Raw genomic sequence first — 27,064 nt, forward strand, 5'->3', positions numbered from 1 at the left:
AGGATAAAAAACACCTACTGCTTGGGCAGTGTTTTCCTGTTACAGTAGTGACCTTGACAGAAGTTAAAAAAAATAAATAGCAAACAATCCAATTTTGGCTGTTGCTATCAGTCTATACTGAAAGCTCCCATCAGTCCTGGGGTTTCATACGGAGCAATAATTCGGCGCCAATCCCAGCGGAGTGACACTTGCCGGCTGGAATCCAGAGTGTCACTGTGCAGCTCCCTCAGGCGCCACATACATCACTTGGCTCTGCCGACTGCAGCCATAGATCTGCTTTTTCCTCCTCCCTGCCCACCCAGCCCCACTCAGCACTTAGGTCCACTGGGCTGGAGGCTCTGATGGTGAGATGCATACATACTAGCTGGGACAGTGCTGACTTGCAGTCGGGCACACCATGGAAGGAGCCTAAAGGGACAGAAGGTGGCTTGCAAGGGTTTGTTGGGTCAGTTTCCCCACTTCCCTTCAGTGATGAGTCCCAGAGTATGCCTGCCTCTGGGCCTTCGCTGACACTATTACCCCACTACAAAGGTCTTCTCTCTTCCCACCAACCTCCAATGTGGTACTGTCTAGGGAGTCTGTTGTAAGGCTTTGTACCTACCCCAGGCCCTGGGACCTCTGGTGCACTTAAATAACTTCCTGTTTGTCTCTCCTTCCTGGATCATGAGGTCACTGGTTACAAGACCATGTTTATTCATCTCTATAGTTCCAGCGCCTAGCAAAGGGCCTGGCTCACAGAAGGCATCAATTTGTGTTGCTAACTGAATAAAGGTGACTACCGTTTGCGGAATGGCTGCTGTATGCCAGGCACTGTACTCAGCACCTTACACACAGCATCTGCTTTAATTATTTCAGCTGTCTCCATCTGAGGTTTGGCTCTTCTTTTGGCTCACAGTGAGGCAAGTTGCGCAGAAAAGCACGCTTTGCTCCAGACAGACCTGAGCTCACCCCTCAACTTCATCTACTTCCTAGCTAGCTGCACTTGAGGAAGTTAAGCTCTCAGAATCTTAGTTTTCCTCATTAAAACACAGGATAGTATTGACAGTTTTAGTTTGTAGGATCCTTGTGGAATGCCACAAGGTGAGGATTAAATGAGATAATGCAATAATATATAAGTTCTCAGCAGAGTCTCTGGCACATAGCATTAAGAGGTAGTCTGAGTGACCAAAATGGCTACCTTCTACCTAACCCTTATTAAGCCTTTGATAAATGTGACTCCTCTTCTCCTTCACTGCATTTTGATAACAGACTGTCTAATCTAGTGACTTTTTTGTTTTTGGCACTGCAATCCTTTAACTAATTTAATTGTAGGTGGAATTCCACAGATGAAAGGAAGAGTTACTCTGGCTCAAGCAGAAGCCAGGAGCCAAGTCCACTTGGTTGCTACCACTGCCCCAGAGGCGGCTCTCAAGAGTCCATCTCTAGGAACCCTAGGTCTGCAGTGTGCAGTCTCAACACTCACCCGGCTCTAGAGGTGCCTCCACTGACTGAGGCGGCTCATCTTTGCTGTCAGCTTTCCTTACATGATAGAGAATTCCACCTCTGAGTACCTTCCACCCATTGGTCTGTGGGGCCTCACAGAACGTATCTTTTCCCTTTGCCATAGGCAAAGTCTAACATAACTTTTCTTTCCACTTTGTTGATTTGGGTATGACCAGTGTGGCCTCCCTAAGTCTTCTCTGGGGAAACACTTCTACTTCCTGTAACTCTTCTTCAGTGTCATGGTTTCAGGTTGTTTGGTATTCCTGTTTATTTCTTGGGCAAAGGAAAGGACTCTTGACTTCTATGGAGGTGACAGGTAGGGTGGGGAAAGTTACACCGTGAACTGGTTAGTTTTCCAGGAGGTTTCTAGATGGTCTTGGGAAAGATTCAAACCATGGCCTAAATCTCAGCACATTCTGATTCTCCCCAGCCTGGAGTCCCAAATATCTATGCCAATTCAGAAAAACCTCAGAAAATGGATCAGACTTCTTGATAAAAATGTAAAGCACACTGAGATTAAGCCAGGCAGGCAGAAGATTACTGCTTCATGTTCTTTTACCAATGCTTAACATAGAGTTTGTGCTAAAAAACATATGAAATGAATGATTGTCTTTTCATATGTTCAAAATATATATATATATATATTTTGAGACAGAGTCTCACTCTATCGCCAAGGCTGGAGTACAGTGGCACTGTGTTGGCTTACTGCAACCTCCGTCTCCCAGGTTCACGCAATTCTCCTGCCTCAGCCTCCCAAGTAGCTGGGATTACAGGTGCCTGCCACCACGTCCAGCTAGTTTTTATATTTTTAGTAGAGATTGGGTTTCCCCCATGTTGGCCAGGCTGGTCTTGAACTCCTGACCTCAGGTGATCCACCCGTCTTGGCCTCCCAAAGTGCTGGGATTACAGGTGTGAGCCACCGCACCCAGCAATGATTGACTTTTAAAGACCTAAGCCATGTGCCAAGCCTTATGAAAGGTTAGCCAGTGGAGTAAACTAGAGAAGGAAAAATATTTGATATGTATATATTCTATTTGAAGGAGAGGAGAAAGAAGGATGGGAGGAGCTTGGTAAGGGCTCTATAAATACAGGCTACTATTGTTCCTGTCTTTGGGGAGATGGGAAGGAAGGCTACAAAACCGAGTTCAAGGCTCTGCTCTGATAGGGACCCACTAGAGGAGAAGAGAAGGCAGGAATTCAGCCTGCAGAAGCAGAGGGCACTGAGCTGAGAGAGGTACTGTAAAGGAGCCACCCAGGAGAGCAGGAGTGGGAGACTGAGCATCTTCTTAATAAAAGCCACACACAATTAGCTTCAGAAGCCCTCACCTGGAGCCATCAGCGACCAGCTTCCCATGCTGCATCTTGGCTGGATAATCGCAGTCACTGGTTTCCATCAGTCTTGATTTAATATGGCACCCCTCCTGGCTGTGAGTGCATTTACAGGAAAGGGCTGGGAGGCCGAGGCGAAGCCTAGCTGGGCTCGCTCTGTTTAGAGGTAGGTGGCTGTGCTGAGTGGCTCTGCGGGGGAGGGTTACAGAAGGGATATGGCAGGCGTCCCAACTGTTGGGCATCCCTCAGGGCAGAGGTGTGACAGTGAACCTGGCAGTGTGTTCACTGAGGGAGCAGCTGTGGTAGGGGTAGGGGGTAGGCAGAACAAAACCCTGGGCAAGAATGGGAAGGTAGGTATGGAGGGGGAAGAGAAGAGAGGCCAAGCTGCAGTTTTTCTCTCAAGGGGAGATCAGGTCTATACAGTCCACCTGCTCCTCATAAATAAACTCAGGTATGCCCCATGCTCCTGAGTCCCTGACTCAGATGGTAACTCACATCATAGTCGGGGCTTCTACCATGCCCTGAAACGGTATGACATAGAGGCCTGGGAAGGGAGGTCAACAAAGGGAATGAGGGGATAACAGATGAGATGGTCGGGGCAGGGATGATGATGGAGAAAGCCTGGAGGAGGGGAATGATAAAACAGGAGCCCAGGAGTGCCAACAAAGAAGTCTAGGGGATGCAGAGCACATGGGAACACAAGACTGGGAGATGAGAGAGGCACCCAAGGAATTTGAAAGTCTCTTAAACAAGTCCACAAAGTACACATCCTTGTAGAGGAAGGCTGAACACAAAGCAGGTGTCAGCCCCGTCACACTTGGTAATCACTAGGTCGGCATCCCAGATTCCATTCTCCTCTCTTCCAGTCCATCCTCCTTTTGCTGCTAAAGCCAATATTTTAAACATGTAAATCTGATCATGTCACTCCTCTGCAAATAGCTAGGTGGATCAGAGACAAGACTGATGAGAGAAGGTTACGAAGGGCGAAGAGTGGCTAAAGTGAGAAAATGAGTTTGTGCTCATCTCAGGTGGAACTTCTGACCTCAGGTGATCCACCCGTCTTGGCCTCCCAAAGTATTGGGATTACAGGCGTGAGCCACCATGCCCAGCAATGATTGACTTTTAAAGACATGAGCTATGTGCCCAGCCTTGTGAAAGGCTAGCCAGTGGAGTAAACTAGAGAAGAAAAATACTTGATATGTATATATTCTATTTGGAGGAGAGGAGAAAGAAGGATGGGAGGAGCTTGGTAAGGGCTCTACAAATACAGGCTACTACAGGCATCAAATCAAAGGGATGTGATGTTGACTTATCTCATAACTGGTAGTCTTAACTTCAATCACTAGGTTAAGGTGGCGGCTGCCAGGTTTCTTCACTGTTATTTTCCCCTTTGTAATTAAAAAGTATCTTGTGGGGAGAGACTTTGACACTGTGTAAATATCCTGTTACTCCTCAAACTTCAACTCATTAATTTTAGCATTCACTGATATGGGACTGGCTGTTTTAATCCTCATAGCCCTATTAAGTTGATAGTATCATCATCCCCATTATACAGAGATGAAGTAAATTCAAGCAAGGTTCCACTGGCAGCAAGTGTAGAGACAGAACACTAACCCTTGCAGTCTGATTCCAAAGCCTGCACCATCCACCTGGAGATAAGGAAAGACTTGCCTTCAGGGAGTTCAGTCTGTTTAGGAAGATGAGACTTCAAACAGAAATTTTCTATCTGTTAGAAGTATTAATGCTTCTAGTAAAGGGCAACTTGATACATTTATTGAAAATAAACCCCACAGGGTGTTCTTGCCAGAAATGCATAATCTTGAATTTAATCACAATGAAACAGCAGATAAACCCAAATTGAGGGACATTCTACAAAATAACAAACCTGCACTTGTTAAAATGTCAAGGTCGGCTGGGCGCAGTGGCTCACACCAGCAATCCCAGCACTTTGGGAGACCGAGGTGGGCAGATCACGAGGTCAAGAGATCAAGACCATTCTGGCCAACATAGTGAAACCTCGTCTTAACTAAAAATACAAAAATTAGCTAGGCGTGGTAGTGGGCGCCTGTAGTCCCAGCTACTCTGGAGGCTGAGGCAGGAGAATTTCTTGAACCCAGGAGGAGGACGTCGCAGTGAACTGAGATCACACTACCGCACTCCAGCTTGGTGACAGGGCGAGACTCCATCTCAAAAAAAAAAAAAAAAAAAAGTCAAGGTCATAAAAGTCAAGGAAAGACTGAGGAACCATTCCAGATTATTATGTTTTATTTTTCCTTTTGATTTCCACATCATAACGTTTGGATCATTCCAGATTAAAGAAGGTTAAAGAGACATGACAACCGAATGCAACTTGGATTTTGAAACCGTCTTTTCTTGTAAAGAGAATTATTAGGACAACTTGTGAGATCGGAATAACATCTGTAGATTAGTATCAATCAATATTAATGCCCTGATTTTGATGATTATACTGAGGTTCTATAAGAAAATGTCCTCGTTTTTTTGGGAGATGCATACAAATATTTAGGGGTAAAGGGACATCATGTGTAAACTTAAATCATTCAGAAAAAAATTATATATATATCCTTATATGTATTAGTTATGTACATAAAAATAAAGCAAGTATGATAAGATGTTAACAGTTGGGAATCTAAGTGAAGGATTTATAGGAATTAATTGTACTATCTCTAAAATTATGCAAAAATAAAAGTTAAAAATATCAGGATAATGCCTACCCTTGGGGGATGAGTCAGGAAGGGAGTCTGAGGCAGGCTTTTGGGGTACTTCTAACAGTCTATTTCTCGATAAGGTATGTCTTGTTTGTGAAAATACAGTGAGCTATACATTCCTGATATGTGTATCTTATACAAGTATATTTCAATAAAAAGCTTTTAAAAGTTAAAAAGAAGGCCAGGCATGGTGGCTCATGCCTATAATCCCAGCACTTTGGGAGGCCAAGGCGGGGAGATCACTTGAGGCCAAGAGTTTGAGACCAGCCTGGCCAACATGGTGAAACCTCGTCTCTACTAAAAACACAAAAATTAGCCGGTTGTGGTGTGGCCCCCTATAATCCCAGCTACTGGGGAGGCTGAGGCAGGAGAATCGCTTGAACCTGGAAGGTAGAGGTTGCAGTGAGCTGAGACCGTGCCACTGCACTCGAGCCTGGGCGACACAGCAGGACTCCGTCTCAAAAAAAGAAAAAAATAAAAATAAATAAAAGTTAAAAAAAAGAGAAAGAGAAAGTTGGTCCCTAAAAAGCACTTAGCACTGTCTGGCCCATACCATAGTAAGCCACAGGGCCAAGTACAGAGCCAGGCACATGGCAAGCTGGCACCAAAGCACAGAATGGGTTGAGCAAGGCTGAGGGGAGGAAGAACATAACCCTCCTACCCTCCTGTGTGCTCCTCCTCTCCCCCTCCTGCAGGGCTGCACTCAGCTCTGAGAGGAGCACCCAGGCTCTCAGCCTGGAATGCGGGCCCAGGGGAGCATCACATCCCCAGCTGCCCCTGAAGCAAATGAAAAAATATAGAGATAGGAAATGTGCTTGTGATGCTGTCACTGGGATATGCAAATAAAATATATAGGATAGGCCTATCTGCCTAATATTCCTGCCAATGCATTCTTTGGGTGTGATTAAAATGAGTAATAAATTCCTCGTGAGTCTCAGTGCAGTGAGGATTGGGAGTGGAGATGCAGGCTGGCACAAGCACGTTCCCCTCAGCTGAATATTCATCATGGCATAGCTCCACATATTTTTGTTTTATCTGCTATCATGTCAACAGAGATGTATTTCTACCTCTCCTTCGTCTCTTAGTTAAGACATGAAAATGGTCCTGGCTTTAAGTATTAAACTCTCCATCTATGAAAATCCTTCAAAGTGAGATTACAGGCTACCTCCTCTTTGAAGCTTGCCCTGCTCTCTCTGCCAGGAGGTGATCCACGCTTTCTTGGAAACTCTACCAACTCTGCGAACCCTCCTAAGACAAATCAGTCTGCAGGTATCAGAGCTAAGAGTGCCAGATGGCAAACTCTGGGATGGGGCTGGGCCTCATCACCTCTGGATATTCTCAGGGGGGTCTAAGGAGGCTTCGGCACAGAGAATGCTGAAAGAACTGAGGAAGCCAATAGTGAGGCACACATCATTCAGACCACTTAAGGTGACAGAGATTCTAGGGTAAATGACGCATTTTAAAGGGCAGAATTAACTAAAAAATTAGGCTTATGGATAATTTTAAATGGAAAAATCACCGATAATATTAAGTGAATAAAAAGCAAATTCCAAATATAGAATAGGATCGTAACTCCTTCGGGCCAAGTAGGAAACAAAAGTGTCTGATAATCAAGGACATAATATAAGAGGGAATGGGGGGCCCTGTGGCTGGACAGTGCACACTCCCAATCTCCAAGGCATTACAATCACAGTTTTGGAAAACTCTGGGTGGCTATATAAAATGTAGCTGCCAGTTTGAGAACTCCTGGTATATATGGTGGACTGTCAACCATATTTTTTTTTAAAAAGGCCATCTATATAACTATACATAGATATGATCCTGAGAAGGCTAATACCATATCATAAGAGGAAACCTATTGTTCAATTCCTAATAGTCACTTATAACAACTTGGTTTTCTGTAAATCATCTGCTTGCTTTCCTGAGGCTTCAGTTTTCCCATCTGTGAAACAGGGGTAACAAGAACTACTTCACAGATTTGCTACGGGATTAGAAAAAATGTATATTTGAGCACCTGGCACAGTACCTAGATGCATTTGATAAAAACAGTATCTATTATTGTTATAATTAATTAAAAATATTAATAGTGGTTATGTCTTGGTAGGAGGGCTACAGTCTTTGAATTAAATTCAGCTCAGTTGTCATCTCTTCCAGGAGGTCTTCCTTGATAAGTTATACCACTGATGACTCAGTGGTGTCATGGTTTACTTGCCTGTCTCCCTATCAGACTGTAGCTCCTTCAGTGTTTTATTCACTGTAGCTCCTTGAGTGTTTTACTCATCAGTCTTCTTCCCATCTAGCCCAGAGTCTGGCACATAGATGTCATTCATAAATATGTACTATATTATTTCTCTTTATTTTACTTTTCTGTATCTCTAAAACTTCTATAATGGGGCATATGACTTTAACACAAGTTTTCTATGAGCATAATTTGACTACAGAGTGGTAGGTGGAGGTGGAGGAGGCTGAGCTGGGTGGCAGGGGGATTGTGAGCGGACAGAAGGGGAACCAGATAAGATCAGAGTGACAGCAACCCATGTCTAGACAAACAGCCAGGAGATGAGGCCCAGGCTGGAGCTTCAGCAGCCTCCAGGCCTGAGTCATTATGTTACAGATGCAGGGCCTGAACTCAGAGGCAGTTGCTTCTTACTTACTGGCAGAGGGAGAAGAAACCAGGTCTAAAATGGTGTTCTTCCCACAAAAGCCTGCCTCACAATTTTGAAGAGGAAGCTTTTTGCAGTTTGGAGGAAAAATGCAGAACAGAATGAATGGGTGACCAAGTAGATGCTGAACCAACTGAGAGAAAGCCAATGCTGCTGACACCCAGTGAGGGCTGAGGGGTGCTTCACATAGGTAGAATTTGATGGGACAGCAAAGCAATTAGGTGGAGATGCTCAGTGGACACATTCAGAATGGAGAGAGTCCAGACTGGATGAAGGGATAAAATGCACAGAGGTGACAACAGATGAAATGGTCTTCCAGCTGAGAGCTACGGAATCCCTGGACTGGCTCCAAGTGGTTTTCTTAGCCTCTAAGGCAGCGCCTCCACGGTGGGACAGCTGTGTTAGGGCTCTTCCCTGAAGCTGCTGCCCAATAAGCCTACCCACTGTGGCTCTGCCATGGAACAAATCTCATTCCCTCTCACCCAGAGCTGTTCCTATGCTCTTCCTCTTCTGGACAGATGCCCTATTACCATCAGCTTTCTCTCATGGCACAGTTCCTCTTGCCACCCTACTGCCTTTCTCTGCACAGATTCTAAGAGATCAATGTCTACTTCGAATATGGTGTCTGTAATTGCCCTCCATGCTCCAGAAGGGTCTGACTGGCACAGGGGATTGCAGCCGCCATTTGCTCACTCTGGACATTAGCCCTGTAACAATGTGGCCAACATCAAGCCACTTCCCTTGGGCAGCTAAATTTTGTGAAGGGTCTAACCTTCAGTGGGCCTAACCCTCCACCAGCACTGGCACTAAGGGGGCCTGTTGTCTTGCTTCAGTGGCCAGATCACTGCCTGCTCTGTCACATAAGTTCAAAAGCCACAGGTACTCTTGGCCAAGTCCAGGGCTGGTCTCTCAGGGGAAAGGAACTGGGCTTGAAAGGGGAGCTGAGGATGAGAGTGCAGTCCCTAAGGTTAGGCGCAACAGTGCTGAGGGATTTCCTTAAGGCACTTGGGGAAGTTGACCCAACCTCCCGACCTGCTCCTACGATAGAAAAATCTGAACAAAAGGAGACAAGCACTTGCCCTCTGAAATTTAGTAGTTCTTTCTGGTCACAAGGGCCCCTGGGGATGGGTTGTGAAAAGCTAGTCACCCTTCCTAATTCCTTCCTTTCTCCAGGAGAAACTACTGCAAGACAGTTACTAAAATTACCAGGGAGGCAAACTCTGTATGGTTGATGTTGATTATCAAATATTTCCAGCTCTCCCATTCTAGGCACATGGTAGGATTACTTTTCTTGGCCCCCTTATGATTGGTTTGAAACATGGGATTAGTTCTGGCCAATGAATAGTGAGTGGAAGGAAAGGATCCTCCTTCTAGGCTGAGCATTTAACTATGGATGTAAGACCCTTCAGAGCATCCTTTTCCCTCTGGCAAGCAACCAGCAACATTCCAGTGGGTGGCTGCTCTGCCTGCTGGGATCCCTAAGTGCCTAGGATGAATAGAGCCTGCCCTCATCCACAACCACAAGGAACACGTAACATAAGGCAAAAATAAATCTTATTTTGTTTCGTTTTAAACCACTGAAATTTGGGGTTGTTACAATAGCATAATCTAGCTTATCCTGACTGATCCATATACAATCATACGTTGCCTAGAACCTCAGAAACCATTTAGTACAATGTTTTCATATCACAGAAGACTGAGCTTTAATGAGGGGAAGTGCTAGCCCAAGCTCACATGGGCAGTGAGTGGTGAAACTAGGATCAGAACCCACATCTCTTCAGTCTCCTTCCAGGAAGCTAAGTGCTTAGACTTAAGACAGCGAATATTTGCCACTAGGTGGGACCTGCCACACTGAATCATCTCAAGGTACTTCAGCCAATTTGTGGATACCAGACTCCTTGATGTTGGAAAGGGCACAAGAGTAAAAGTAAAAAACCTGGTCTTTGCAGTCCCTGTCCTGTCACCGAACCTACCACATGACCTGTAGTCAAGCCTATTATGTTCAGTTTTGATGCTAACTCACTCTGGGACCAAAGGCAAGCCACATCACAGCCCTGGGCTCCAGTTTCTCCAGGAGCAAAATAAGTCAGCTGATTTAGGTTTCAGAGATTGAAACTTGTGGCAACAGCAGAGTCCCCTCAGAGACTTCCCCAGGAGGGAAGGGCAGGCCACGTGGGCAGTGCTCTAGTCTGTCTCTCTCCTTCTACTTGAACAACTCAATTTTCCTCTGATTTATTGGCTTATGCTTTTGTAAGATTTCCCATCACTGGACTTGATTTCTAAAGTCCCTGCCAGCTCTGAGATTTTGTGATTCTAGTTCTAGTTCTGTCCAGCAGTTCCTGAGTTACTTAGCCCTGTTTTCAGGGAGTTCAAAAGTTTGGTTGGGAAGACAGAATTAGAATGGAGGATTTTTTGGCTCAGATTCTATACTAGGCTTTCAGGAGTTTGCGTGGAGGGGAGGGGAGGGGTGAAGGAATAGTTCTAGAAAGAGTGATGCTGGGAAAAGATGGTTTGATGAGGCTGTAGAATATATGAGGCCTAGGAAAAATACGACTAAAATCTTTGCTTGGGCTAAAGATTTTGTCTGGCTAGCACCCCCTCCTCTGAAAAGGACCTGGGAGACCCATCACTTCATAAACCAAATTTAAAGGTAATGCTCAGCAGCCAGAAGTGGCCAAGGCCACTCCCTGGTCATGATAGGCGCAACTTCCTATTCTTGATGAGACTGGAGGCTGGATTTGCATTTAAACAGATAATAATCACCTAAGGAGAAGTGGCCTTTGGTGTAAAGCCTGACATAATTTAATGAGTGAAGGATTAAATGATGCATGGAGTGTCCACAGGCCTCCTCCCTTCCCTGAGACTTACCTTGGTTTCAGAAGTCCTCAGAAGCTTCATCACTTCCCCTTCTCGGGCATAATCCAAGGGCGTGTGTCCCATTTCATTCCTCTGCAGGGGGTTGGCTCCTGGCAAGAGAAGGATAAAAAGTCAGAGGCTCTATGAATGATCAGTGGAACCTCAGCCTTCCCTTGGAGGTGGCTTAGGGCTCTGATTTCTATGTTGAGAATGTCCATGGACACCTACAAATGGTGGAAGAACATGGGACTGGGGCTCCTACATGTGCATGCACACATGTTCCATAACATACTCCATACACGCAGATGCGTTGTACATACACAAATACACACAGCTGAACATGCTAACACAGTATGCCAAATAACTACACAGGTTAATATACCCCAGCACAAATACATGTAAACACACAATTTCATACATGTATTCATTAAAATGTCCATATTTTCCGGGTTCACGCCATTCTCCTGCCTCAACCTCCCAAGTCGCTGGGAGTACAGACACCCACCACCACGCCCGGCTAATTTTTTGGAGAGATGGGGTTTCACCATGTTAGCCAGGATGGTCTCAATCTCCTGACCTTGTGATCTGCCCGCCTGAAGCCAAGGTAAGTCTCAGGGAAGGGAGGAGGCCTGTGGACACTCCATGCATCATTTAATCCTTCACTCATTAAATTATGTCAGGCTTTACACCAAAGGCCACTTCTCCTTAGGTGATTATTATCTGTTTAAATACAAATCCAGCCCCCAGTCTCCTCAAGAATAGGAAGCTGCCCCTATCAGCATACAGATAAACATTCATTCATGAAGCCATATAAAGGGTTCCTTTCTAAAGCAGAGAATATCCCAAATAACAATTAAATGGTTCCCCTTCTTTCTGTTTTCTGCTGCTCTCCTTTTATGCGCTCTTACCTCTGGGCATTTCCTATCTGTCTGAGTCAGCTGAGACCTCTGGAAAGGCATGGGCACCACCAGCAACCTGTCTACGCCACTCTAGCTGTTGGTGGTTGAGTGTGTGTGGCTGGACATTTCCTCCAATCATTAGTTCCTGTGACTTAAGGACAAAGACTTTGAGTATGACAAAAAGAAGGGGTTAGCTTGGGGCCATGTATCTACCTTGTCTCTAAGTACTGGCAGCTGACAAGCCTGTATAAAGTGTCTACTTTGTGCCAGCCTTGGCAGTTATGGAGGAAAGGTCACTCTGACTCTCTGTGCTGTCACAGCCTTCCCAAAGCCCATGTCTAAGCACCTCACTCTCTTCTTCAAAAACCATCCATTCTATTCAAGTCGGCAGACCCTGAATGAATGGGGCCTGAGGATGCAGAAGAATCAGATCTGGCCCTGCCCTAAAGGCACTCCTCTCAAGGCAGGAAGACAGAAACATAATTAGAAAACTGCTTTGTACACAGCAGATGCTCAATAAATGTGTGTTACACAGAACATTAAGGTAATAATTATCTAGTATTTTTTGAGCTTCTCTGTTGCTCAGGAAGTACTGTCTGAATAAAAGAAGGTTAAGACTCAGTCCCTGCCAAAGGATATAATGGGCTGGCTGGGAAACCAATTAGCACAGGGTATGGCTCAGGGTGGGTGTCCAACCACTGTTGATGGACAGTAAAAACCAGTGTTTCTCAATCCAGTATGTGAAAACATTTATATCATGATACAGAAGTATTCCTATTCTACTTAAAAAGATTTTTTAATTAAAAAAAATTTTTTTGGGCGGGTGCAGTGGCTCACACCTATAATCCCAGCACTTTGGGAGGCTGAGGCAGGCAGATCACAAGGTCAGGAGATTGAGACCATCCTGGCTAACACGGTGAAACCTGTCTCTCCAAAAAATTAGCCGGGAGTGTTGGTGGGTGCCTGTAGTCCCAGCTACTCGAGAGGCTGAGGCAGGAGAATGGCATGAACCCGGTAGGTGGAACTTGGCAGTGAGCGGAGATTGCACCACTGCGCTCCAGCCTGGGTGACACAGCGAGACTCCATCTCAAAAAAAACAAAAACAAAAACAAAAACAAATGTTTAGGAGACAAGATCTCACTATGTTGCCCAGGCTAGTCTTGAATTCCTGGGCTCAAGCAATCCTCCTGCCTTGGCCTCCCAAAGTGCTGGGATTACAGGTGTGGGGCCACCGTACCCAGCCACAAGTCTCTACTTCTTCTTTTCTTATTTTTTATTTTTATTTTTTTTTGAGACAGGGTCTCACTCTATTGCCCAAGCTGGAGTGCAGTGGCGCGATCTCTGCTCACTGCAACCTCCACCTCCTGAGATCAAGCAATTCTGCATCTCAGCCTCCTGATCACAGGCATGTGCCACGATGCCTGGCTAATTTTTGTATTTTTAGTAGAGATGGAGGTTTCACCATGTTGGCCAGGCTGGTCTCAAATCCCTGACCTCAGGTGATCCTTCCATTTTGGCCTCCCAAAGTGCTGGGATTATAGGTGTGAGCCACCATGCCCAGCCACAGTCTCTACTTCTTAAAAGACCCTATCAACTTATGAACAACAGTAACAATTTATTAAGCATTTACATGTGGCTGTCTGCCTGAGTGGCAGAGGAAGTGGATAAAGCTCTATAGAGATGTGGGAGGTGGAGGGGGAAGGGGCAGGCCATAGGAAATACAATCCAGGTGAAGGAAACTTTTATTATCAATAAGAAAAAACTAATTTTTTTTACACAGTATTATCTTCTAACAGGAATTTAGTGCAGAATATTGACAAATACATTGTTTTTTATTAAGATACAATTCACATACCATAAAATTAAACCTTCCAAAGTATACAATTCAAGGCCGGGCACAGTGGTTCATGCCTGTAATCCCAGCACTTTGGGAGGCCGAGGTGGGCAGATCACTTCAGGCCAGGAGTTCGAGACCAGCCTGGCCAACATGGTGAAACCCCATCTCTACTAAAAAAAAAAAAAAAAAAAAAAATTAGCCAGGCATGGGGGCACATGCTGGTAATCCCAGCTACTTGGAAGGCTGAATGAAGCACGAGAACTGCATGAACCCAGGAGGCAGAGGTTGCAGTGACCTGGGATCATGCCGCTGCACTCCAGCCGGGGCAACAGACTTGTCTAAAAAATGGAAAGGAAAGGAAATGAGGTATACAATTCAGTGGTTTAAATTATACCATTCCAGAACATTTTCACCCTCCTCCAAAAGAAATCCCCTATCTATTATCAGACAGTCCCCCTACCCCCAGCCCCGGCAAACATTAGTTTGCTTTCTGTCTATGGATTTGCCTATGCTGGATACTTCCTATGAATGGAGTTGTATAATATGTGGCCTTTTGTGTCTGACTTCTTCAAGCTTACCAGAATGTTTTCAAGGTTCATCCATGTGTTAGCATGGCTGAATAATACTCCATTCTGTGGATATACTACATTTTGTTTATCTATCAGGTGATGATGGACATTTAAGCTATTTCCCCTTTTTGGCTATGATATAAACAGTGCCATGAACATTCACACACAAGTCTTTGTGTAGATGTATGTTTTCATGTCTCCTGGGCAGACCATTGGAGTCATGATGTAATAATAGTAACACTGCTATTTATTGAGCAATTACTCTGTGCCAGGCACTGTGCTCGGTACTTTCTATATATTTTATCAGTTAATCCTCACAACTACCCTGAGGGATAGGAATTAAAATCCCCAAGCTACAGGCTCAGAAAAGTGAAATAACTAGCCCAAGGCCACAAAGCTAGCTTTACTTGCTTGAACTAGGAGTAAAAACCACCCCCAGGTTTTCCTAACTCCAATTCTCTACTCTCACGAGGGTGACCACAATATACCCCTGACGAAAAAGCCTTCAGCTGGCCTTTGCTTTCAGGACAAAGTGCAACCTCCCTAGGAAGGAGTGTGCCTGTGGTCTTCCTAACTACTGGGCAAGTCCTCAGAAGCTCAGTCAGAGCCTCATCCTTTCTTTCAATTTTGTTGGCACTTACTGGGCACCTTCTATCTGCAAGCTTCTGTGTGCAGGATAATGAAGGACTGGCAGAGCCAATGAACAGTTTCCTTCTTTATATTTCACGACTGTTCTATAGCAACTGATACCTTGAACACTCTCCCCTGTGAGTTCTATAAAACCACTTTTCAAGTTTTCTTTCCACTCTTGTGACCATTTCTTCTGTCTCTTTTGCAGACTCTTTAATAACCTTAAAGACTTCCTGTCTTTAAGATTATTAGGTGCTACCTAGAGTTCAAGTCCAGCACAATTCCACCTCTCCAGGAGCTCATGGGGACAAGAGATCACAGGCTGAGTGTCATCAGTGTGCTGAAGGACGGACAGGCAGCACTGTGGGGCTCAGGAAGGAACAAAGTGCTCAGGGACTTGTTAGCCTAGCCCAGCCTTCCTGGCCCAGCCCCGCTGAGCTGCTTTCTCTGGCACTCAACAATGAGGGGCTCTGCAAGGGCTGAGGGGCCAGTGGCAGAGAGCATCCTCCCCTCCCCCCAGAGCTAAACCACAGCGGAGGCAGAAAGGGAGCTGCAAAGAAGCAGTGGAAAGGTCTCTCCTTTCTTAGACAGCCTCAAGGGGAGCTTTGTCACTAGACATGAGCTGCAGCGGAAGGGAGGGTTAGGGAGAGACCTCTGGAAGGGGAAGAATGACAAAGAGAAGAGTAGAAAAATGGTTAGGAGGAAAGAAATGGCAGAGAGAAGAGGAGGGGGAAGAGGAGAGAAGAGGAGGGGGAAGAGGAGAGAAGGTGACAGAGGAAGACAGTGGAAGAATGAACAGAGAGTGAGATTAGCCTCTTCAAACAAGTGCTGTCAGTGATCTATATTTGCTTACAGAATGAAAAATGTGTGCCATAAACATTGGCCACTGAGTAATTTCTAGTAGGAGTCATGTCACTTCTCATAAAGGATGCGATGGGGACAGGTAGGACATCTCTGCACCTGGGCCAGCCAGTACAGGGTCTCCTTTTAAAGCAGTACTGCACCTGTCTCCAGCCCAGGAGGCTCTCAGGTCAGGCTCCACCTGACCACTCATGGGGAAGGCTCCCCAAGGTTCTGGAGCCTCAGGGCAGCATGTCTGCCCCCACTTTAGGAAGGCTGAGGCGGGGGTACCGTGGATAGTGTCCATCTAATATTAGGACCTCAGCCCTTCACCCTCGCTCTGACTTGACTAATTGCTGTAATAATTGATAGAACCTGACTTCTACCACTGATCGATTTCACCTCTATGGCCACAAACCATTACACTCCAATAAATAATCACGTTGGGCCTCACCCGCCTGCCCTCTCCAGGGGCATCAGGATGGCCCGTGCCCTGGCCTGACCTCCCCTTGCCTCCCACCCAGGGCCCCATCGGGCCGAGCAGCTGGTCTAGAGGGCCAGGCCTCTGGGAGTAAGTGAAAGGGCTGGATGGAGGTGGGGAGTGCTAATCGCAGGCCATCCGTCACTTCCCACTGGCTGTCTGGGGCTGGGGCAAACACCTGGAACACCCCAGGCAGTGTGGTACAGGACCCCTCCCCTCCCCTCCCTCTCCAGATTAGTGTGTCCCAGCTTATAATATTTGATAAATAGCAGACTGGCTTCCTGGCAGCACTGCTGCGGCTGCGCCTGCCCGCTACAGCTGTGGAAGGTCACTCATTGGGGAAATATGTTTCTGTCAGTGGTATTGAAAAAAGTTTAGTGGAGTGACAGGCCTCAATTTTTCAAATTTTATTAACTCCATCCTCTTAACCATTTGTCTTGAATTCCTTCAGATTCTGGGGGATCTGTCAATAGGGCCTGGGCCAGGAAACTCGTGTTGGGGCGGGGGGTGGGTGGTCGTGGGGCTGATGCTGATTGGTGCCACTATGGCTGGTTTGGACCTCATCACCCAGGGCAAGGTAAAGCAGTGGCAATGCTGTCGGTGAGAGTGAAGGCCTGGCTCACTGGTGCTGAGAGAGCCCACTCCTCTTCTCTGTTTCAGTACCTGCCTTTGATTTGACACAATTATTGACTCTCCAAGTGGAAAAATGGTGAGTTCTTCTAATTCCCTAAGAAGATAGTTCCTTCTACTACATCTCAAATGGGTGGTCACTCTGGCTCCTCTGAATGTCCCCAGTACCCAGCCCCAAGCTCATGGCTCTCCCAGGGGTGTCCCCCATTTAACTGAGGGCAGATTTTTCACATATGAGCCCCAGATTCTCTCACCAACTCTACTTCCATCTTGGTTCTGAAAACATCTGTTCATCTTTTAAGACTCAGTCCAGGCTTCTCCTCCAGGAAGCCTTGTTTTCCTTCCACCATAAGTTGGGTACCATCCTCTCTGCTCCCATAGGTCTTTTGGCTTCCATCTTACTGCACTGGTTACCCTGCATTAAAATCTGTCTCATCTAAGACTGAGAGTTCTTATAAGTCAGACACTGTGTTTGATACACTGCTATATATCCTTGCATGGGATGGGAACTCAATAATATTTGCCAGACGACTGAACCATATTCTCTCCAGGTGCCATCTTCTGAGGCCACACAGAACATGGCTGTTCTTTCTGCCCCAGGAGAACCTTTCTGATAGCAAGTACAAAACCATGTACCTTTTTCCTGTAGACCAAAGTCCCCAGTTTCTTTGCTGGTCCCAGAAGCCTCTCTGCCTGGTTGGCAGAAGAGGTCAGGTCAGGCCCCGGTACCCTCTATGCTCTGTAGGTGGGAAGTGGGGAGGAAGTGTTTGGAGAGAGAGGCCCACCTGCCTTTCCTAGGGAGAGTAATGAAATTAGGGTGGAGGTGGGATTCAGATCTTCTCCGTGCTGTTGGCAAAAGCTCATTAAGCTGAGAGGGTGGGAGGAGGCTTGTCACTCCCTCCTCCCTTGACACTACTCTGTCCTGGCCCTTGCCTACCTCAAATAATATAATGTGTATAAGAGGGCTTAACAACAACAACAACAGTAACAACAGTAAATGTCCTATACAAATGTGTTGGCCTATTATTATTAATAACATTGACATTCATGCCGCTCCCCACCCCTGGTTCTGTCAGCACACTGCCCTTCTAGTGATACGATTCCACTGCAATCCTCATGACTCAGCCCTTCCCTCTGAAAGAGCACTGGGCTGGGGAGCCAGTGAGGGGCTGCCTCTTCCAGCTGTGTGATCCACCAGGGCACTTGCTCTACTTCTCTGGTGGTAATGATGGCTGCCCTACCTACCTCTAAGGGCTTTGTGAGGACTACCTCTAAGGGCTTTGTGAGGACTAATTAGATTAACAAGTTCAAAAATGATTGGAAGGAAGGATTAGACAGGTGTACAATGTTCTTTGTAATAATTTTTACATTCACTCTTGCTTTCCATATTTACTGCTAGTGGCTTTACCACCTTCATCCTCATTGTCACTATTTCAGCAGTCTGTTGACTATCTCAAATTAGAAGTTTTTGTTGAAACTTCTAATTACGGGAAATCCTTCCCATGATCAGAGACATGTCAATGTGGACTGATCTATTCTTTTCGGGTATGAGCTCCCCATCAAGGAAACATTCAGAGAGAGAGTGAGAGGATGACCACAGATGAAAAGCCATGCACCTTCCCTGTCTCCCCGCTCAGCTCCACTCTGTCCCCACCTGTGGTCTCTCCGATTACCCAGATCCTGCTCATTCTTCAAGGCCCAGTTCTCTCCTCCTCCAGTGATCAGTGCTCTCCCTTCTGGGCTCCTAGAGTCCTCCCTACTCACTCCTTTTCCTGGCCCTCAGTCTCAGAGTCCTGGCCTGCTACTCTCATATCTTGGTTTAGTTTTCACATCCAGTATGTACGGGGCTCCCTCAAGTCAGAACCAATTCTCCTCTACTTTCCCAGAAGCTGAAGGTGAGAGAGAAGAAACTTGTTGAGAATGCTGCAGGAAGCACAGAAGAACTGGGAACAGAGCTCTGGTCTCTTGAGCTTTTTCCATAAACCACACCACTGAGCCCTGCTCAACATACGTATGTACACAGACATTCACACTTGCAGATATGCCCCCCCACCCCACCCCTGTAATGAAAAATACTTACTGGGCACTTGTTATGTGCCATATCCTGTGCTCACAATGGCCATGGATTTAACAATTTGATGAAGACAGCAGGAGATGTATAATTTTTTCTAGTTTACAGATGATTTAACTGAGTCTAGCAGAAGAGCAAGGGAAAGGTGACAGGCTAACATTTGTTGGGTATAATGCTTTTATATACAGTGTCTGAATTATTCATCAAACAAAGAGTCTGAGAAAGTAGAGGCTCAGAAAACTAAAATAATTTACCCATGGTCATAGAGCAGATAAATAGTAAGCTGGGATTTAACATGGGGATTTATTATACTATTCTCTCTTTTGTACATGTTTAATATTTTACATAATGAAAAGTATTTTTTTAGGAAAGGAAGCCAGGTCTGGTTTTCCACTACAAAGTGCTACCTTCCAAAGGCCTGATGACTCAAAAAGAGAGAAAAATCATCTTTTTCCCTCCCTTCCAGTGTGCTCAGATGCTCCAAAGCCAAGATACGGGCATTTCTAGAGGTAGATTTGGGATAGACAGCTTTGTAGAAAGGGGACAAAATGAGGTTCCCTTTCCTCCCATTCAGGACTTCCCTGTCTGGGGGCCAGGGGAATGGTGACACACATTAACTGACCTCCCAGAAGGTCATCCACAAGTCCCAACCCCCCAGTAGATACGCTCTGATGTGATCCCTTGCCTTCAGGGAGGCAGATTTCTAACGTTCAGAGAACAGAGAGAGTTTTAATGGAATGGATCCAGACATTCCCCATTCCACTGTATGGAATCAGACTTGTTCTTGCCCTTGGGCAGAACTCAGACTAGTGAAAGACAAACAGGGATAGAAACAACGTCATTATGCAACAGGGGAGTGAGGAGATGAGGATCTCAGGGGACTGAGATGAGGATGATGATTCTTCCCCCTACGCCCCTGGTACCAGGGAGCTAGGCACTGTGCAGCTTAGGAGGTGGGAAACCACAGCACCAGCTGGAGAAGAGCAGAAGATACTACACTGAGCACTAAAGAAAAAAGGACCAGAGAAGTGGAGACGCCTGGGGAAGGGAAATTAGAGCTCAAGGTCACAGAGACTACGAGTAGGAGAGTGGGAGCTAGAACCCATGCCTACTAGTCCAGGGCTCTTTCCACCTACACCGTTTCAGCCTCTGCCCACCCTGTAGCTTGCACTTCCTCAGCACTGACTGGAAGGACTGGCCTACACTGGACTACCACTGTTCTCTTCTGTGGTGCCAAAATCATCTTTGCCCACCACCCTGACTTTATGTTCTGCAGACTCGGGTTCATCTTCCCTGCCCTGAAGCTTTTCCAGGCCACTCAAGCCTACAGATCACTTCTTCCTTTGAACCACTAGAGTTATTATCTGATCATAGACTTTCACACATATGCCTTGTCTCCACAATCAGATATGACTAAGAAAGCTTTGTGAATGGCTAGAAAAGGAATGATGATGATCACTAGGCATCAGGATGGGTTCGCAGAAGCCAAGTCATGCCAGACTAACCTCTCCTTTCTTTATCAGGATGACCTGTTTGCTCAATCAGGTACAATTAGGCCAAATGTGGACTTCATGAGACATCTGATGAGATGTCTCGGGATAATCCTGTGGTCACAATGGAGAAATGGTACTGGATGCCAGTACCACATGGAATGCTAGTAAAAGACTGATGGACTAACCAGACCCAAGCGGGTGGGTCACTGATGGATCAGAGGTCTGGAAGGAGTTTCCAGTGGCAGCAAACACTTGGTCTTTGTTCAGCATGTTTACTTATGACATGGATATCACAGGGACATCTTCCTCATCAAATCTGCAGATATAATTAAGGTGAGAAGGGTACCAAATACACGCGATGGAAGATTGACATTAAGAGCTAAAGCAAATGTGATGAAAGTTAGTGGGATAAATAGGAAGTCATAGGTTTGGAAGAGAAAGTGAGGATTGTTTTGGGAAATGTGATTCAGACAGGAAAGGGTTTACAGGCCACGTGAGAAAAATAGTTTAAGGAAGTAGGGGGTTTAGGCTAGAGAAAAGAGCTCAGGAGAACCTGCCTGACATTTTCAGATATTTCAAGGGCCATCATGTTAAAGTGGGATTAGATTCATTCTACATGAATCAAGGGTAATATTAAAATGCTTAGAAGCAGAGTTGGCTAAATTTCTAACCATTGGAACATCTAAAAATAGAATCTGAGCAGCCTCAAGAGCAATTGAGTTCTCCAGCACTGGAAGTGTTCAAGTATTAAATGGACAACCACTTAGGAGGTTTCCTATTTATATACTGGTTTACAGGTATTTTTTTCAAGATTAATTGTTAACATGCACTTATCCATTCATTCAAAGATACTTTTTGAGTCTTCTATATGTTTGGCACCATGGTAGGTGCTAGGGATACAAAAGTGAGTAAGAAGATACTGTTCTCGCTTTTAAGGAGCTCCTCATCCAGCTGAGGGGAGATGGACACGTTTATTTCAGTAGTATCTTGTGCTTTGATTACAGGCCTCAGCACAGGGAAAGCTGGCTTTAGATTACGTCAGAATTTCTGTGGACATTCAAAAATGCATTTGGTTACTAAAGGCCAGTAACCGTTTAATCAAGGCCAAATTACTTGCTTAAACTTACTACTACTGGCTGTGGGAATATAAGTGTACAGTGAAACAGAATTTGTGGATTTTTGTGCATGACATTTTGCTCTTATACCTTGAGTTTTGGTCTTTGGCTGGGACTTGTTTATGTACCTACAGATTGTCTTACAAGTGGCTGTGGTGTCAGGGTGAAATGATTTAGCCAGCAGGGCTACCTAAGTCTCCATTTCTTACCCACTCTATGGAGACTGCTTCAACACAGACATAAACATGCTCCTGTCGTTACCTTATTGCACTCGTCACACGGGGAGGCTAGAAGGCTTGATTCAGGGATATGATTGGATTTTAAATCCCAGTCTCACAGGATTTTAATTACTGGTTTGGGGCAGCAGAGATAGGCTCTGGCTGCCTTTGGATGGAGGAGGTCGATACACCAGTCCACAACATATTGAGCCACAATGTCTGCAGACTCTATTGCTCTATTTAATCATCTTTTGCAAAATTTACAGTGGAACAGGAGGGATCAATACGGAATTTATCACATTCTCTTGTAAATATGAGCCAGGAAAGAGTTCCAGGCAGTTTGTTACTGAGTAGGAGGGAACATGTCTGCGTACAGCTGGGCATTAGGAGATGAGACAAAATCCATACTTCTTGGCATAACCTACAGACATCCAGCCTCTTAAGCCTGAAGGCAAGTTCAATGTGAAGAATGCTGATTCATTCATTCATTCAACCAACCAACCAACATACTAGAGCACCTATTTTATGCTAGACCCTACAGAGGACAGGGTAGACCCTATAGAGCTCTGGGGACATACACTGGAATTCTGCTTATGAGATCCTAATCATAGATACAATAACACAATGGCTCTGCCACTCACTGGTGAACCTTGGTTGAGTTACTGAACTGTTTGGTGCCCTTGTTTATGCATATGGAAAATGTAGCTAATAAGAGTTCCTAACTTGCAGAGTTATTTTTATTTTATTATTATTATTTTTTGAGACAGAGTCTCACTCTGTTACCCAGGCTGGGGTGCAGCGGTACGATCTCGGTTCACTCAAGCTCCGCCTCCTGGGTTCATGCCATTCTCCTGCCTCAGCCTCCCCAGTAGCTGGGACTACAGGTGCCCGCCACCACGCCCGGCTAATTTTTTGTATTTTTAGTAGAGATGGGGTTTCACCGTGTTAGCCAGGATGGTCTCGATCTCCTGACCTCGTGATCTGCCTGCCTTGGCCTCCCAAAGTGCTGGGATTGCAGGTGTGAGCTACCACACCCGGCAAGTTATTTTAAGTATTAAAAGAGATAAAAGCCTTAGTCCAGAGCTTTTATCAAAAAATGGTAACTATTGTTATTTTTCCTTCAATTACTGTTACTAACCATTCCTTCCAACAGTGGATGGGGTGTTGAACAGGGAGCCGGCTACCCTACCTCCTCAGTAGACAGAAGGGAGACTGGATGGCCATCCCAGGTTAGAGATCTGGTCAGGGCCACCAGCAGCAGAATCAGAGGAGCAGGAGGAAGAGGGTGTGTAAGGAGGAGATACATGTTAAGCTCTGTTTTTTGAAGTTTCAATTGCAATCTTTAAAACAATAAAATAGTCTTCTAAAATTGCTGTGGGGGAACAGAGTAAGAAGTGATTCACTTCATGTAGGCAAACCATGGAAAGTTACACATTAAAGATATAAATGAGTTGGATCTTGAAGGCTAAGTAGGAGTCTGATAGGTGGAGAAGCGGGGAAAGGACATTCCAGGCAAAGTGAATGAGGACAGGTTTGGAGGCAGGAAAAGCTATGCAAGGTAGTGAACACTTTAGTGGGCCACAGGCAGAGACAGTTCTTGTCTCCCAGGCCTACTTGGCTGCAGGCATCCTCCTGGTAGGCCCACAGGATGATCCCAACCCCGAAGCAAACAATCATCCTCATCCTCTCTTGGAAACTGGTGGCAGAAGATTCATGGTGGACTTCAGAGTGACTGCATGCTGGGTTAAACATCTGGGCTTAATTTATAGGCAGTGGGAACTGCTGAAGGTTTTAAAGCAGGAAAGTGACATGGTTTTGTGAGGTGGAGGCTGGTTTGATGGGATCCTAGAGGTAGGAAGACCAACAAGGCTGTTATAATAGTCCAGGTGAGAGTAATGAAGCCTGAATTAAAGAAGTAGGGACAGAGGAGAGAATGGGCTAAAGATGAAATTCTAAGAAAGACAGGACTTGGTGGAAAATGAGGGAGAAGTCATCAGACATAACACTTTCTAGTTTGAGCAACCAGTAGACAACCATACTATTCATCAAAGAGAACATGGAAGAAAGTGTGAGGAGGGATGGGTTTGGACGCATTGAGGATGAGATGTCTTCGGAATATTAAGCATCAACAAAGTTATGGAAGACATGAAAATGCCTGGTTTGCTCTAAGGAAGATATGTAGATCAGTGTGGTTAGAAAGAGGTGGTATAAAAACCATGGAAATGAATATTCAAACATACTTCACATACAGAGTTAGGCAAGGAAAACAACAAAAGCAAAAACTCCTGCCAAGCATTTGTGGTCAAAGCAAACCTAACGTAGAGGTTTTCTAGATGGTGGATAATACTCTGAATAGCATGTGACACAGGCATAGGAAGTGAGGATCCTTAGCCTATTTTCATTTTGGACAAGACCCAAAATGAAAATGTTCACGACTTTCCTGGAAGTTGTGGGCTTTCAAGAGGCCAGCCCTACTCCTCCTTATCCCCACAGTATAGCACAGACTCTCCTCAGAGGTGGCAGCAGGTTCTATGGCCAGAGAGCAGCTAGGAGCAACTGTCAGTAGGGAGGGAAAGGCTCTGCATAAAGCAGAGTTCAAAGTGCACTATCAGAGCCAGAGTCCTTAGGCTTCTGCAGTCTTCCCTCCTGCAAGTGACAGCTGAGACCAAGGCATCCGAGCCTGGGGTCTGGGCTGAATTTAGCAGTCATAATCATACTGCTGACATCTGGGGCACAGCCACAGTCTTCGTAGAAGGCGGCAGCTTCTGTTCATGCACTAAAAACACATCATCTTCAAACATGCTAATCGCCTGTCTGCTTCCATCTAACAACATTGAAAGGAGGCTGAAGAAAGGGCACACAATACCCACACATCTGGCTAATTCAGTTATGAGGCCAATCAATCTTGATGGGTTGTCTACGAAACCCCAATCACCCCAAAGGACTGAGCTGACCAGATGTTTAAGCTTCTGTTGACCAATCCTAGCCTAATGTGCAAGGCAGAGAAGAGGGGTTATCAAGAGATGACTTTTGCTTCCACTTACACATCTATTCCCAAAGTTAAGTAGAGTCCTCTGCTTGGATGAGAAGTATCAGCACCTCACTGCAATGAGGTGCACTCAAATATACAGACTTTCACTCTGAACTGAAGGAAGATAGGAAGCCTTATTTACAGTTGCCTTTGTGAACACTCACAGCAATAGAAACCAATGAAATATTTTTTGCTAATTGCACTTCTCTATATGGAGAGAATCAGAAATGTGGGGGTGGGGGAGGTAGTATCTTTAACTATAATATCAAATGTTATAGGCTATGGTTTTGGGAACAGAAACTGTTTTATCTGCTGATATCTACTTCATTCAAGGCCGAAGGAATTACTCATCCCCCTTATAAAACATTTGCTTTTCTGAAAAATCAGAAGCTTCTGCCAACAAGGACTCTTCCAGTTTATGCACCTTCTTTTATGCCCAATCACAGTCACCAGGCAACCATCACCAAAAATAAAAGTGGAAAGGTGGTGGGAGATTAGGAGGAAGGAGAGAGGACAGGGATAGACCACAAACACCGGGAAGACCACTTTGACCCAGGGCTCCTTGCTGTTGCTAGTGAGTCCATTTTTCTCAAGATGCTTTTCCCTCATTAATTCTGAAGATTTCACCAAGTTTGTCCCAGAGTTGAGGATGCATGACAAAACAGATGAATGGTCTTGGGTAAGAGAAACTTCCAACTTACTAGAAAGTAGTGAGAGAGAAGCAAAGATTAAAAATGAGGTCTTTATTGTGATACCCTGTGCCCAGAACAGTAATTGGCACTCAGTAGGAGTTTAATAAATACTTGCTGACTGAATAATTATAGCCCCATTATGACACAGCTGGGCTATGCTCCTTCCATTTCTGTTTGTCAGGAGAGGCCTCCTATGGTCATGGGCAATACTACTCGACAAAACCACTGCCCAAGGATCTGGAGTCTTCCTTCAGCCTGAATGAGCACAGATGAAGTTGTGCTGAGAGAGAGAGTTGTGCTATGAATGTCATTATGACATCCAGCAACCTCTTTTTCCTCTTCTCCATGGGTGCAGTAATCAATACTGCTGACCAATCTTGCCTCCTTTTAATTCTTTCTACCTTTAAAAAGAATTTTTTTTGAGGCAGGGTCTCACTCTGTCACCCAGGCTGGAGTGCAGTAGTACAATCTCGGCTTATTGCAACCTCCACATCCCAGACTCAAGCAATCCTCCCCACTCAGCCTCCTGAGTAGATGGGACCACAGGCATGTCACCGCACCCAGCTAATTTTTGTATTTTTTTGTAGAGACAGGGTTTTGCCATGTTGTCCAGGCTGGTATCAAACTCCTGGGCTCAAGCCATTCGTCCACCTCAGCCTCCCAAAGTGCTGGGATTGCAGGGGTAAGAGCCACCATGCCTGGCCTTCTTTTCTACCTTGATTTCCATGATATACAATATCCATGACTTTATCTCCTTTGCACTTCATTCTTCTTTTCCAAGTTACTGAGTGTCACCCAAGCCCGAGTCCTCAGCCCTTATTCCTTTCTCTCTCTGTGCATTCTCCTTTAAAAGATAGCTCCGATTTGTATAAACAACCCTAGTGGTTCTCATTCCTGGCTATATAATAGAATCACATGGGAAGTGTTAAAACCATATCAATCCAAAGTAGGAGAAAATATTTCTATACATTACAGATAAAGGGCTAATAAACAGAAATTTTAAAAATCAAGAGAAAAACAAGACCAAAAGTCTTATAGAAAAGTAGGTAAAAGACACAAATAGACAATTCACAAAAGGAGATATAAAATGACCGTCAAACATATGAATTGATGTTCAAGTTCACTTATGATAAGAGAATCAAACTAAAATTACAATGAGGTACTATTTCTCACCTTCAGATTGGCAAAAATCCAAAAGTTTGACAATACAATCTGTTGGAGAGGCTACAAGGAAACAAGCCCTCTCATACGATGCTAATAGAAGTGTAACACGGTACAACTTGTACGGAGGAGAAGCTTGGTAATAGCTAACCAGAGGACATATGTATTTACCCTCTGACCCAGCAATACCACTTCTAAGATGTTACTGTAAAGGCATACCTCCAACAAGACCAAAATATATATGCATAAGGTTATTCATTGTGGCATTATTTGTAACTGCAAAATATTGGAAATCTCAAGGTCCAAATATAGAATACATGGAATATACATACAATGAAGTA

The 27,064-nt window shown here is 45.1% G+C and overlaps 1 protein-coding gene across 1 annotated transcript in view; it reads right to left on the reverse strand.

Annotated features, from left to right (window-relative positions):
- LOC105522316 (caseinolytic peptidase B protein homolog) overlaps positions 1-27,064 on the reverse strand; it is an 80,525-nt gene that overhangs the window by 25,880 nt on the left and 27,581 nt on the right. Inside the window, exon 3 of the mRNA XM_011956815.1 lies at positions 11,069-11,166. Within this exon, the coding sequence (XP_011812205.1) occupies positions 11,069-11,140 (72 nt within the window). The 5' untranslated portion in view covers positions 11,141-11,166. The remainder of the gene's footprint in view (positions 1-11,068; positions 11,167-27,064) is intronic.

The sequence above is a fragment of the Colobus angolensis genome, unplaced genomic scaffold (assembly GCF_000951035.1).
Source record: "Colobus angolensis palliatus isolate OR3802 unplaced genomic scaffold, Cang.pa_1.0 Scaffold424, whole genome shotgun sequence".
Taxonomy (NCBI): Eukaryota; Metazoa; Chordata; class Mammalia; order Primates; family Cercopithecidae; genus Colobus; species Colobus angolensis.